This window comes from Tiliqua scincoides, chromosome 2 (assembly GCF_035046505.1).
Source record: "Tiliqua scincoides isolate rTilSci1 chromosome 2, rTilSci1.hap2, whole genome shotgun sequence".
Taxonomy (NCBI): Eukaryota; Metazoa; Chordata; class Lepidosauria; order Squamata; family Scincidae; genus Tiliqua; species Tiliqua scincoides.
The window spans coordinates 31,309,840-31,324,993 of NC_089822.1; the positions used below are offsets into that span (position 1 = coordinate 31,309,840).

The following is a 15,154-nucleotide window of genomic DNA, read 5'->3' on the forward strand; positions in this document are numbered from 1 at the left end:
TGCAGCCATCAACACTGAGCCCCATTTGGTATGTGAAGTAGCTATAGCATGCCAAATCTCAGAGTGGGGCTGCTTGATCATTTACAACACTAGAGTAGTTCATTGGAGTAAGTGGATTTTATGGCAGTTATTCCTCAGCACTCAATGGATGATTTTGGTTTCAGCAGTGTATACCACAGTATTTACGTTATTTTTCCACATTTTTATACCAGCCTTCCTCCAAGGAGGGTGGTGTACACAGTTCCTTTCCTCCTTTTGTCCTCACAACAACCCTGTGAGGTAGGCAAGACTGACAGTGACTGGTTCAAGGTAATCCAGGAAGTTTCCTAGCTAAGTGGGCATTTGAACCTGGATCTTCCAGATCTATCTCCTGAACCACTACACCATCCTCGCTTTTTCAAAATTACATCTGTTCCATGGGACTGGGCTGTTAGGACTCTCTTCTTAGACACAGATTGACAATGTAGAACTAGAAAAGCTAAAATCATAGTTTTACTACAATAAGTTGAAATATGGTTTTAATAGTATACATGTATCCAATGCAACTAGAAGCTTTTTACATTGCAATGAGATTTGTTTTAAAAAAAATTTCAGACTTGATGCTGCAATCCTAAGCACACTTACTAAGAATAAGACCCACTGAACTCTGTGGAACTTATGTCTGAATAAGCACTTAGGGTAGTGCTGCAAGTCTGATTACATTATTTTGGAAAATTACATATTTTAAAAAATACATAATTTGTATAAACAAATATATTACTACTATTTAGAAAAGAAAGTGCAACAACATTTTCTTCACATCCTTTAATATGGTTGATAAAATCCCTTCATTTAAATCTAAGCATGATTTACTCCCAGGTGTTTTCAGACATTATTTGAAATTAAGTACATATGCAGGATTTCATGTTAAAATGTCCTGCCCTGCTTTTCTGTTTCACTCATGTAATCTTAGTGAATTAATCCAGTGAACTTCACTAACTCCCACTGTGTTCAATGGGACATATTCCCAGGAAACCGTGTATAGGATTGATGCCTAAGTGAATTTCCTCCTTAAAAGTGAAGTCAGTCAAAAGCAGGGCATGCTTTTAGGCAATTGTATTGAAAACATTTTATAAAAAGCCAAACTTTTTAGCACAGGCACAGGCAGTCTAATTCAGGTCTGTCCAAGGGTTCTCAGAAGTCATCATGCTCTTAAACATAATGAACCAGACCCCTCAAAAGTTGTGTCAATTCAGTTAAATTGAGACACAACAAGACTAGCTGATCTGTATTCAAGCAAACAATGAACAGAATGCAGATCTCCTGTTTAATCAGGAGCTAAGATTTTATCTCCAAGAATATGTGTAGATGCATGTGCATGTACAGAATGCCTAAAGTGCTTGAATTTAGGGTACTTAAATATACCGTGATTGCATATAGCCCTCTGATTTTCTAAAATGAAGTAGAAATTAGTCTTAAATATTAACATTTCTATCTAGATGAACAGTAAGAACCCAAAATTTAAGCCATTTCTCCCCAACATTGCTTATATGAAACAGGGACCCAATGTGTGGGCCAGGCAGAAATGGGTTAAATGCAGTGGAACCTTGGTATCCACACAACCCCCTGCAAATACTGAAATGGGGGCCCAGGGTCACAGTGCTGCAATAACTTACCTGGAGGCCACGCTAGACCCTCCAGAGATTTTACCAGCCTCCCAGCCTCCTCAGAAAGTCTCCTGGATGCAACTGGAAGCATCTGTGAGGTGTTCTAAGGTGCGGATAGGGAGAGCGCACTCTATATCTGATTTATAAAGTGGCTTTGTTCAGCAGAAATAAGAGCCCAATACTGGTAAAGTGCAATGAAATGAAGGCCAACAAGCATCAAGTCATGGTAAGAACTACTGACTATTAAAGGAAAGGCTTGGTGCACCTAAATAAAAAAGACAGCTGGCTGAGCAGCTGAACCCAAATCAACTTTCAGTTCACTGTCACCTTCAAATTATGAAAAGTTATTGTAAAAAAATTGTGTGAGTGTAGAATAGGAATTCATATCTAGGAAAAGCCTGAAAAATATTCTTTAAATAGAAACTATTGTAACATAATAGTGATCAAAAGTGTCCTTTAAATGTTAACATCTTCATTTGAAAAACATTTCTATAGTGCACTTAGAATTGTTTGACTTGGCTTTTTTGAATGGGGACTGGGGAGCCATTGTTCCAGATCTGAAATGAAAGGAAAAAATCTATCACTAATATATTAATCACAGTTAGTAGCATCCTGCTTGATAATGATAAACACTCAAGTAAAAAAAAAATTCACTTATAGCATACAGAGCTCACCGTTTTATTCCCACTATGGAGCTTGTACTAAGTTGTCCTCTGTCCAAGACGTCTGAAGAAAAAAGTAGAAATTTCAGTATTTTGATTGAAAACTAGAATGCTTGCTTTATCCAGTATGTAAAAAAGGGTGAACAAAAAATTGAGAAGGAAGTGGGAATCAATGTGAGGAAGAAGTCCTCCCCTTTGTCTCCCTCTCTCTGTTTCCCCTCTTCACCTCTCCTGCATCTCACCTTTCCATACACACTTCTTTCCCCTACACACCCTTCTCGTACTATTTTTATACCATTCTTTGCTATGCAGCTTTTCAAATGGCAGAGAAGAAGTTAGAATAAAGAGAACTAGAAGATATTTATGGCAGTGGCAACAACAGCTCTTCGGTCATCCTCTTCAGTACACTGCTGCCTCCAGATAAAAGCAGTCGAGCTACCCCTCTAAGGTGCTGCCAGGGACTCATGATCTTTTGCTGCTCATTAGAGGGCTGACTTGGGAGGGGGGGCTGGGGGGCTTCTGTTCTCCCAGGCTGAAGTGACACAATAAAGTAGAAGGCTGCCTATTACATTCCTGAAGTTGATTTCGGAATCAGGAGGGGTGCTAAAGTCACCCAGCCAACTTTCACACTCCAAACCAGTCCGAATCAGTTGACCGATGTTCAAACCAGTCACTGGAGAGCTAATGCTAGGCTGAGAGTTAATAATAACCAAGAGAGCTCCCTCCCCTGTCTTGAATGTATTTCAATGAGCCTCTGGAATCTGTTAAGAGACAAAGCCAGGAGCAGGGAGATCAACTCAAGAGAACACTGATGCAGTTCTTCTGAGACAGAACGAAACTCTCAATTACTGGGTCAGAGAACAAGGCTAGCTAAGTACATACAGTCAGTCCAGCAAGGCCCCCAAACTGATTTACAGGAAAGCTGTGGTAGGTTCAGGGCCAGATAATTTTCACTCACACTCTTAGGCAAAGAGCACTACCCTATCTTGCCCAATCCTCCAGTTTACCACTTCCCATGTCAGCTCTCAGAGAACAGAGGCAGCAAAAAAATACAGTGTGGAACTTCCCCATCTAAGAATCCTTTAGGACAAAACTTTTATCCATAATATTTCCTACATATTAAATTAACTGCTGAAATAGCCCCTTTCAAATATAAATGAAGTACTTCTGGTCAGTAAATCAGCCCCAACGATGATGTGAATTAAACTGTTCAGAAATATCAAAACATAAATTGTATTATGGGCAAGTATTTCTGAAGCATTTAAGCCACAATTCTAAAATGCTTACTCAGCAGTAACTCTTAAATATGCAACAGTGTTACTTTGGAGAAAGTCGGTCTATTTTTGTCAGGAAGCCCTTTTTAATGTATTTCAGAAATATTTAAATTAATCCTATATTATTTTCAATCTATGCTTAACATTTATAGAGTTTTGCAAAGGGTGAGCTGCTGTCCTTTACTGATCAACAGGAGAACAAATATGGCACAATCCACTGTAGATCTTGATGAGACATTTTAGTCCAGATGAATGTGAGCTAAGAGCCAGGATGCCCTCAACCATGAACTCACTGGGCATTTTATGAAACTAAGAGTGCAATCCAAACTCTGCACAGAGCAAGCGCATTGGCCACAGTGCCAGTGGAAGGTGTTGCAAACATGCCATAAGGCACATCGTGACCCCACATGAGTAAGCAGTGCTGGTCAGTGCTGCCTTTGGAGTCCCTGGCTGCTGCAGCAGCAGCAGATAAAGTGTCAAGTGGTGCAGGGGTGTGGGAAGGGTGGTGGGAGGGCCAGAACAGGGAGTGGGGCCAACCCAGGAGGGGGCCAGGATCAGTGGAAGCCTCCTCTGCTGTATCCCAAACCCCTTCCCAGACCAGGCAGCCCTACATGGGGCCCTTGGATTTCCAGCATCTAAATAGCCGACAGATTCAAGCAGCGCCATAGGTCTAGCTGGGACGTTACTTGGGATAAAGGGGAAAATATCCCCTTACCCCAAGGTGACCTCAAGCCAGCTCCCAACTAGTGCTGGATACAGTGTAGGCCAGGTGCCCTGGCTGCACCAGCGCTAGTTAGGACTGGGCTGACATAAAACTAACCTATTTTATAGGATTGTTCTAAGGATTATGGAGAAACCTATGTGAAGCACAACATGGCTTGTTCATCTAGAGATGTTTCTGACTAGAGAGAAGAATTCATCTTATAGATTCTACATAACTAAACCTTAGAATACTTCTTATTCTTATATCCTGCTTATATCCTGTTCGTGAAGTATTGGTTGCTTTTATTTGTTTCTTTTTTGAAGAAAACTAAGCCTATTTCTTCACAAAATGGGAAATAGCCAAACCTTTTTATTGAGACCTTATGCAAATTCAATTGTTGAACAATAGTGAAGGTCCAAATGTGTTCAAAACATGCCGTGAAGAAATGCTGAGGACTGGCAAACTAAATACTCACCCACACTTTTTGAATGTTCTGTCAACTGCTTGATAATGCCTTTGTTTAAACAAACATCCACATGCCTGTTGAACAACACAAGGTCCTTTGTTTTTTGTTCTGAATTGCAGACTGGACAAACCAAAATCTTGCTTTCAGTCATGTCAGAAATACATGGCAACTCATCTTCAAAATGCTCTTCTTTTGCCACTATCAATGATTTAGAAGAAACATCAACTTTGGCATGCGTGTCACATACTGAGTCAGCAGGAATGTTATATCCACTCTCACTACTGTGCTCATCATCTTGCAGCTCAGGATATGCATCTCTGCTATTATTGCTTGTGTTGTCAACATCTGTTGGCTTTGCTTCAACCTGTAGCTCACTTGCTTCATCTTTTTGGCATTCTTTCTTTTTCTCTGCAGACAGATCAGTCACATTCTCCCAAATTTTTCTATTTGCAATTTCCACATTATCTTTATCTAGCGTACCACTAAGGCAATTATCAATATGTCTGTTAAATGCTTCTAGAGTGGTATCTTGAGTCTCTTCAAAGCAAACAGGACAAATTAAGATTGTGTGTTCATTATCTTTTGCTTGTTCAACTGATGTCATAGATGACTGTGCAAACTGAAGGTGTTTGTTTGAAGATTCGTTTACAGAAGTTTGACTAATTTGCTGTCTTGTAGCTCGTTTTTTATTGAAAAAACTCTCTCTCTCAGGTGCTTTTGAAAAAATTTCCTCACCACATTTCTTAGGAGAGATACTAAAAACAGGGACCTGTTTTCCTGGCTTCAGGAAGTTGATAATGCTCTTTTGTTGATATTTCTTTTCCTCTTCAGTTAGAAAACCAGATACTCGTACACCTGAATACAAACAAGCCAAAAAACACTGCATAGTAATATTTAAAGTCCCATAAAAAACTAAAGTCGGCTACAAAATTACAGCCATTGATTATATTCTAATTTACACTTGTGCAATAGCATTCAAACACAGGTCTTCTTCACCCCTTCCCTCTACACACTGCATTCTCTGAGCCTCTCCAAAAATTGTTCCTGAGGTTAGGGAGGCATGGGGCTGCAGAGTAAGAGTGGGAATCCTTGAAAGCCAGGTGAATGAACTAAAACCAAGAGTCCTCTCACCCTCAAAAGCAGTTGTAGAGGAGAGCTCAAGGGGATGCTGTTGGAGAAGATGGTGGGGAAGATGCCCTATATAGGCTAATACAAGTACTGTTGCTGAAGTGTAAATTGAGATAAAGCTATAATCTATACACACACCACAAACAAACAAATTTCAATAAAGTCTGCTATGCAAGCCTAAATCTCATATTATTCTGATCTTATTATGAATCAGCGGAGCTTATAAAGAATCATTCCAGCTGAGCCATGTGTGACATCACAAATTTCATATACAAAAGGTCAGTTCCTAGATAAAGCATTCCTTATAACACTGATTTATTTTAAAAATGATCTCTTGAAACTGTTGAACTTAAAATCTTAAATATTTATTTTAAATGTTTAGATTTCAAAATACATGTTTCCTGTTGGTGCCAAGGAAAAAGGCCTTGGAGCAAACAAAATTATGCAGATTTGTATAGCATTTGCTACAGTATATTAACATGGTTTATCCTGAATCCAGTATTTATATTTTTATAGTATTGGTAACTCTTGGAAATTGGGAAAGAAGATTGTATAGCTAGAGGCCATGAACAACTGAAAGATAGCTATACAACTGCTCATTTCTTGAAAAGTGAAGCCTTATGAAGATACTGCCTGAAGGTTTTCAGGTGGATCTCCAACATGAGGGTCAGCCATCTTTATTTTCAAATGAAAGTTGAAATTCTGAGCAATCTAATTGCTGCATGGAATTCCTTTATGAATACTGGCAGATTATCCCTCCACATATCTAATCCAACAACAAATCTGTACTTTGGAAAACTAAGTAACTGCAAACCAACAGTTTAAAGAGAAGAGCTAAGGAGCCTTATTTTTAAAGTTTTTGAAAATGGTGTTTACCTTACTCAGAAGCCCATTGTGTTCCATAAGACAGTGTATGTCTATCTTACTCACCTCAAACAAACACGTCTACTTATTTTAAGAAAATGTTGTAACAATTTACATAAAACAATATTGATTCTTGGAGTATTTTTTTCTCCAGCTACAATAAAAAAAGGATATGTTTATTATTATGTTTGTGTTGCAAATGAAATTCCAACTACCTCAACCATTTTAAAAGAGATATTTACCCATCAGTCTTAGGCGCAAAGGTTGTGGGGCTAGACTCTCCTGTTCGGATTTAAGCAAGTCTTTAGCAACAGCGAATATTTCCTCTTCAGTAGAAACTGCAGACAGTACTGTTGTAGCTTTTGTTCTCACCTCAAAGTCTACATTCTTCAACTTTAAAGTGACAGTTCTAGCCTGTTAAAAAAAACAAGCCCTCTCAGACTGAGTTTTACGACCTTTTCCTATGAAGCTGAAGATTTACATTCTGAAATCAGGAATGTAGCTTAAGGCACACCATTCTCCTTGTAGTCCTTGTAGTCTACAGGTGAGAAAGAGTGTGTGCAGGAAGCATAATCAAGGACTACACTGCCTGCAAGGGTCACAGAGAGAAGGTAAAGGGTCTTAGGTGTCTGGGCATTACACTGCCTGCAGAGTCCTGCAGGCCATTGCATCAAAATTCCAACATTACAATAGAGGGAAAACCTCCCTGTGCACCTGAGAGTAGGTGCCCCAGTTCTCATTGAGAGGGATCCCTGGGGGAAAAAATGCAATGCTTTTCTCTGAGCAGAGCACACAGAAATATATTTCAGTCATCCTGGTAAACTCTGTTCTCTCCACTCTTTCTGCCCACAACAATAGACATTTTGCTAGTCAATTGAAATAAATGTAATAGCAATGAACATTGGTGGCAAAATCATTTCATTTAGATGCAGCTATATTGCATTAACCAAGAAGCATATGTAACTGTTTATCTCCTTTGGCTCACACCCACTCACAGAAGCAATAAAAACCTATATTTTAAATCAATACTTTAATAAAGGATTAATTGGATTATCACACCATCTAGGTGTAGATTTCTGGCCGATTTAAAGTTTTGCTTCATTGACTTTGTGCTGAGTATTGCTTAGGGCAACACTAGCCACAAAAACTAATATGCCTTTCTGCTTATCTGTTTAGATAAGCTGCCAGCTGTACATTGCTGAAAGAAACAGTTTAGGAGGCCTGTAAAATGGAGATTTAAGGGAAAGCAGATTAAAAACTCTTTCAGAGTCTAATGTGGACAGCAAGCTACGCGCTGCTTGTCCTGACAGAACACTAGGGCTATGTTCAGTTTCTGCTTTGAATTACCCAAGCACCATGAGAGAAGGAAAGAAAGGAAATCTAATATGTATGTGTAGGTGTGTATGAAAATTGTATTATTGTTTTGAAAACTGTTGAATTAAAATGCAAAATGTGGTTTAAAAAAATTTGCTTTATTTTCCAATTTAAATTCATGACCAAAGGGTTCTAATGCCCTAAATAAGCAAAGATATTATGAAAATATGAAAAATCATGAAATGTGACTATTTTTACCACTTAACAAAAACAAACACTTCTAGTTATGCATTATCACCACACACGCAAGCCACTTAAAATGTACAAGGGCAATTTTAAAGCGAATTCTTTTCACATTCAATTCAAATGCTTATAACTTTAACAATTTTACCAAACAGCAATGGAAAAAGGGGAAAAAGGGGGAAGCCTCCAGTACTATTTTACACAAAAGTGAACCTGTGACCCTAACTTTCAATCTGGACCTAGCAAACTGAAATGATGCAGTGCACTGACTATGCAACTGAGCTATGAATCAGGACTTCTTGGGTTTAAATCTTGCTTCTGCCACAAACTCACTAGGTGGCCACTTCCCTCTCAGCCTCAACTCCCCAACTGCAACATGAGAATAGCAAGGTTATTGTAGACATTACCTCAAGATAATACCTGTAAAGTACACTCAAAAACTACGTACTACACAAATGTTAAGTATTATCCATGCCCTTGAAATCTGATTAGCTTAAAGACACGATCAGTGCAACGTGTCAGAGCATGGGGCTGTCCGTAACTGTTCAGATGTTAGGGAAGTTGTGAATGCAATTACCTATTTTTTGGTCAAAGGCAGTAGGACATACAGTAGAAAGAAATGGGTAAGTAGTGATATTGTACCAGTCCTCCTCATTCCAAGTTTGGAGTACAATTCAAGATGTCCTCATTAACTTATAAAGTCCTAAAAAGATTTGTCCCTGCATACTTTCAAGATCAATTTGTTACTTGACCCATTACTATCTCTAATTCAGCACTGCTCCGGGGATGCTGTTAACCCAATTACTACTGCGGTGAATTTTCCTCATACTTATCTTGCATACTCTTAAGCCTGCCACAAGACTATGTGTCACAGAAGGGGGAGACGACTCAGAATTGCAGGCTAGCCAATAGCATTAGAGCTCACTCCCTTCTTGTTACCTTCTCTCCCCTGCTTCCTGAACCATGCTATGTATATGTGTAAACAGGTGTTTTAGTTGATAGAGTGTGCGTGCAGACAAATAGGTGTGGATTGTGTGGGAGCAGGGTAACCACACCATTCCAGACTGCTTTGGAAGCTCAGGGTGGTCATGGGCTTGTTTTCCCCGTGCACGAAGGAAATCATACGGTATTGGTGCATGTGAAATGTTCAGTTTTCCTGTCATTTTCTTTCTTTGGACCATGTTCCCCATTGATAAATCGCCCCATACCCAGTCCTTCTGCAGCCCCAGGAAGTTGCAGTGTGAAGGGAAAAGCAGAGGTGCATCTGATTTGATTCCACTGGGCATGAATGAAGTGCACTTAGGTTGATGGTGACTGACTGCTTGCAGATACTCAAGTGTTTGCTTCCCTGTGAAAGCAAATCAGACAACAAATCCATCCCCTAAAAACAACTTGTATTGATTCTGGCAAAACTTTCCTGCTCTGAAGGACCCCACCTTTTTCAACAGGTCTTTCCCCTTGAAGGAACCCAGTTTCCTTGCTTTAACTGCAGAAGTGCAGAAAATGTTTGGGGGAAGAGGAAGAGAAGTATGGGAAATAAAAATACCCTGTGAAAACTGTGGTGGGGAAATCACAGCTCCAATTAGAAAGTATCCTGCCCCTCAGAAAGGCAAGCTTCAAAGAGAAACTCCAGCCCCAGTGTTGCTGGGATTTCTGCATACCCAAAGTGTCTTCCAAGCGACAACTGACAATGTGGGAAGAGGGAACAACACAGGTTGTGCCATGAAGAAAACCATGGATTGCAGTGAATGTGTGGTTGCAAATCCCATGTGAGCTGAAACCCACTCTTGCTACTTCACAAGACATTAACAGGGGAAGAAGTGAAAGAAGCACTATACCAATGAATACAGAAGATCAAATAAATGAGGAAAATTTTGTTTTTTGATGTTACCTACCTTAAGTCCTTCCTTTTTCAAATCCTGGGCAAGGTCACTGCAAAGTTCTTGACACAACTTGTACTGTTCTGCAGTACTTATTTCATTAAATGTCCTATGTGCCAAACACACACAAACAAAACCACACACACAATTAAATTTCATCTTGGATAACCTCAGCTATGATTAACATGGCATCCTTAAATATCCCAAGCCAACTCGACACTTTTTTATTGACCCAGGTACTGTATAAATTAAACCAATTATTAAAAAGCAATATCAAAAGCTAAGCAGGAGAGATTTCCAAAGCTATTTAACAAAAAAACTTCATTCCACTTTCATGAGTATATCTCAAAATGAAATTTCTCAATTCATAATGGAGAATAAAAATTAATTAAAATCAAGGAAACAGCCAAAATATGGTTTTCTTTGCTTAATGCTTTATAAAATTGGAAGGAAGTGATGCTTGGAAACTAATGCAGCAGCCAAACATTAAATATACATATTATGTACACCCTAATGACAGAAAAAATAGCCACTGTTTCATTTTGTCTAGAGCAGTGGTTTCTAATATTTAGGAGCCTAGGGACTACTGAAACAAAAACTGGAATCACTGTGGACCACATGCAATCCCCCCACAAAATATATGTTTACATTTTTAATAATTAGAGAAAAATTAGATACTTATTATTTATAGAGAAGATTTATGGGTTGTGCTTTTGTTGATTGCTATGGGTAGTCCATTCTCAGTCCTCTTTGGTGGTCCATTGGGAAGCATCGAGCAAGTTCACACCCAGAGACTACCAGAGTGGAGGGAGAACAGACCACTCACAGCTGTAGCCAACAGTGGGCAGTCTGTTCTTTGCCCTCTCTGGTAGTCTGTAGTGAAGGACTCAGTGAGAAACAGGAAGTTACTGAACGTGATTTTTTTCCTGAGACTCGTGGACCACTTCTCAGGGTTTCGTGGACCACCTGCTGGTAATCAGTGGTCTAGAAGTTACTATAAAACATAGCTATTCTACAAAAACATTTAGCTATCTTTATTTTGTTTTCTTGGAACCATAATGTGTACTTTCCTCTTACTAATCTTGGAGAATGGATGGCATTTTAGGATAATACCTAGAAATCTGACAGATGTAGAATTGCAGTAGAACTACATAATTTCAATCTCCAGAGAACCAGAGTCTATAATGTTCCTAAAGCTGTTTGGCATTTGTAAAACAAAGTCCTTATTGGGACCCAATTCTATCCCTGCCAGCCACAGCATACAACCATGCCAAATGAGTATGCACTGCATTCTATCGGGAGGGTGGGTGATCAGATGGCCAGCAAGAGGTAAGTAAACATACCTTTTCCCTCCCAGCAGGCAGCCTAAGCACCAGTGGATCTCCTTGGCTAACACCACACTGCCCTTATGGAGTGTAGTGAACAGAACTGCTCCTGTTAAGTTTTTGACCACATGGTTGAGAAAAAAAATATTTTAAGTTGCCATGGGCTGGATAAAATCTTGTGGCAGGTCAGATGTGGCCTCCAGACCATAGTTTGGAGACCCCTAATCTATGACAACAAGATGACAATCATAAAAGCAGAACAGTCACAAAGTGAAAACTATGTTTGTTGTGAGTATATCAGTGTTGCCATAATGTTTTAAACACTCAAAAAACTTTATAGTAGTTTTGCTTCTCTGTTTTAGTGGTGAGGTTGTTCACCTGTAATCAATACAAGTACATACCTTTCAGTACTCATACTTTTTCTCTCTCCCTCCCTTAAAAAGGAAAAAAACAAGCATAAATTTCCAGTCATCTACTGAACTGCTGAAAATGAGCAGGTTTTAATATGCTCTGGCATAGGAAAGGCGGGATATATATAAATAAACAAGCCAACAAACCAATAAATAAAGCTTATGTTCCCAATAAGTTGTAAGTTGCCAGATTTATAAGAATTTTTACCCTCAGAAATCAACAGAATAAGTAATAAATAAAGAATAATTTATTTTAATTTCTACAATAAATGATTAAATATTTGCACCTCACATTTCCATAATAAATACTGGATTAGAGAAGCCTCTGTTTTGACAAAGTTTCAGGTAGTTTTGTACATTCATTATATGTTAAAAGTGTTACATGTTAATTAAACATATAGAAAACATCTAAAATAAAAACAAACAATACCACACAAAATACCTTTCCAAATATGTGGAACCCAAACCAAGTGAGATTTCTAGAAAATTACGCCATGATGTTTCAGAGAAGAGAAGAGAAATTAGTGCCCTCTGCTGGTAAAGTTCTGAGCATGTCACAATTCCCAGAGCTTTCAGCATTTTCTCTGTTACTTTTCCTATGCCAGGCACCTAAAGGAGAAAAGCATGCACAAGTGAAACAGAAATACCATAAAAACCATTAATTTTCTTATTTCTAGAGAAAACATTTAATCAGTCTCATTTGCTCCCAATTATCAATCAAGGATAAGGTTCTATGGTTTTGAATTTTGAAAAGCATGGAATATATTAGAGAAGGTTAACACACAATTAATGAACTAATTTCTTGGAACTGAATTTTTTTTTACAGTTATTTCATGACTCTACTGGCTATGGCAGGTGAACCTACTGCAATCTTCTGCACTGATGTTTGGGCAATTACATTTCCAGAATTTGAGAACTGGTGTAGTGCAGTGACCAAGGACCCTCTCCTATCCAAACCTCTTTCCTTGAGAAGGCCCCCATGACTGCCTCCTCACAGCAGATATGGTGCATGCCTTGTTGGCACAGCTGCATCATCACTGGAAAGTTGGATAGGATTTGGCCCTAAGAATGTGCTATGGATCTGCCTCTTGGTTTGCCTCTACCATGAACTCTTAATAGCTGGTTATAGGCAAGCTGTCCCCTTTTAAGCCACTTCTGCTCAACACTGCCTATGGCCTGATCCAGTGGGGCTGTTCTTATTGCATATACACAACAGGGATCAAATGTGTACACGTGAGGGCTGGGCAAAAATGGGTTAACTTCAGTTCCCCAGCTACAATGTAGGGGTAGTAGTACTTTATAGGGCTGTTATAAGAACATGACAATGCACTGAAAGGGTTTTGGACATTCAAAACACTACACAAATGTTAATTAAGAGGGTTCTGTTGAGCTATAAGACATATACACACGAATAATGAAGTTTATGCTGTATCAAATACCTTTATTTCACTTCATTCCAACCACCAGCAGAATTTAATCATAAATCTTTCACTTAATAAGCAAAGTCAGTGCTTAATTCAAAGAGATGTGTTTATGATTCCAGCTAGACTAGAAGCTCATCTTCTGTAGATCCCTTAATCTTCATAGTATAATACCCTTTACAGAACCAACTAAAAATGTCACAAAATTGTGTGCAAAACACTAACATGCAAAGTCAGAAGGGAAAGATGTTGAGCATGATAAAAAAGCTCCAGCTTCCAATTGTCTTACAATACAGCAGAAGTGGTGATGTATAAACATGAACTGCAATCTTACGTAAATTTACCTAGGAGTAAGTACCATTAAATGCAGTGGACCAATAGCACAGGATTGTACTTTTTTTTTGCGCTTTATACAAAAAAGCTTTTAGGCTATACTAAAAGCTACTGAACAGGAAGGGCCACTCTCCCTTGGAAATTCAAAAGCCAACAAGTATCTAGATCTGTTTCTAGTGCTAACTGAACATCAAGGTCCCTTGTAAGGTGAAGAGCAGATGAAATGAAGAAAACGTAATAATCCTTATATTAAGGAAAGTAGGAGAGAAATTTAAGTGATGCACTAGGCAAAGAATAAATAGAAACCAAATTGGGTAGCAATACCTAGTTGTTGGAGGGCATGTTTCTGCTAACCAAAGCTGCATCATCGCTTCCTTACTACTGAGAGACATTTTAGAAGGTCCTAATAATAGAAGGTTTAATATTACTGTCACTTCTGGATTTTTTCTCCTAATGGACCTCCATTGCTACCTACAATTTTTTGCCATAAACAGTTGGCCATTTGAGACATTGCATAAAGCCAGGATATAATCCTATATTGCATGTTTTCCCCCTTCTTGCCACAATGAAGGAAGGAATAATTCTACTTCGAATTATGGTTTGGAAGAATGCAAATTTGGCTGTGATGTCCAAATCTGCTGATACTGGCTTATTCTATGCTTATCCTGGTTCAAATTAAATGCCAAGCAATGAGAGTGCTACCATTATAGCTTTTAATTGTTTCACCATATGCCTTTCCCAATCAGATGGCCTTTCCCAATCAAACTGGCCTTACAGCTGCAATCAAAGTGGTCAAAGCAACAAATTCATCTCTCTAAATAAGCATTGCCCAACAAAAAATGTTTTTTATATGGGGCTTCAGAAATTATTCTTGGATATATCTGGCACACAGATTCCAAAAATGGCATTGGTTTTGCCCTATCAGCACTAGTTTTGGAGATATGGCATACCCACCTTAGATGCTGATATGAAGACAACTGGTTGAATGAGGATCGGGCAGCCCAATCTTGAGCTGCACGGGGTGCCCAGCCTTGGCAGCACCAAGAACGGTTGCTGCTGGATCCTGCGCGCCTTAGGCTACTGGCTCCTGCCCGCCTCCTGCATCCCCGCCCCACACCTCCCGTCCGCCCTCTGTCCACCCTCCCACCTCCCTGGAATGCCTCCTCCCTGCCCCACTTAAAGTGCCGTGGCTCGGCAGACCATGAGACCTTGTCTGGGCACCCAGCTGGCGCTGGGCTAACACAGGCGGTAAGGCACGTTTGCGACAGTGCGCGGCAGCACGAAGCCGAGGTGCCAAGCCCAGGATTGGGCTCTAAGGTGGCTACACAGTATCTCCAAGCCTAGAGTGGATAGGGTAAAACTGACGCCCTTTTTTGAATTGGCACCCCAAATATATCCAAGAATAGGTCTAACTTTCAAAAGGAACCAACATTTTGTGTTGGGCTTCATTATTTCTCAGCTTTTGATAACACTCTTTAGTTATTC

At 39.3% G+C, this 15,154-nt stretch overlaps 1 protein-coding gene across 2 annotated transcripts in view; it reads right to left on the reverse strand.

Moving 5' to 3' along the window:
* Positions 1-501: 501 nt before the first annotated feature.
* Positions 502-15,154, reverse strand: part of POLK (DNA polymerase kappa) — a 39,419-nt gene continuing 24,766 nt past the window's right edge. For both annotated transcript variants that reach the window (XM_066617288.1, XM_066617289.1), the window contains 7 exons: positions 12,358-12,524; positions 11,907-11,939; positions 10,196-10,289; positions 6,986-7,157; positions 4,761-5,606; positions 2,321-2,372; positions 502-2,203 (listed from right to left, as the gene is read on the reverse strand). In XM_066617288.1, the coding sequence (XP_066473385.1) occupies positions 2,119-2,203; positions 2,321-2,372; positions 4,761-5,606; positions 6,986-7,157; positions 10,196-10,289; positions 11,907-11,939; positions 12,358-12,524 (1,449 nt within the window). In that variant the 3' untranslated portion in view covers positions 502-2,118. The remainder of the gene's footprint in view (positions 2,204-2,320; positions 2,373-4,760; positions 5,607-6,985; positions 7,158-10,195; positions 10,290-11,906; positions 11,940-12,357; positions 12,525-15,154) is intronic.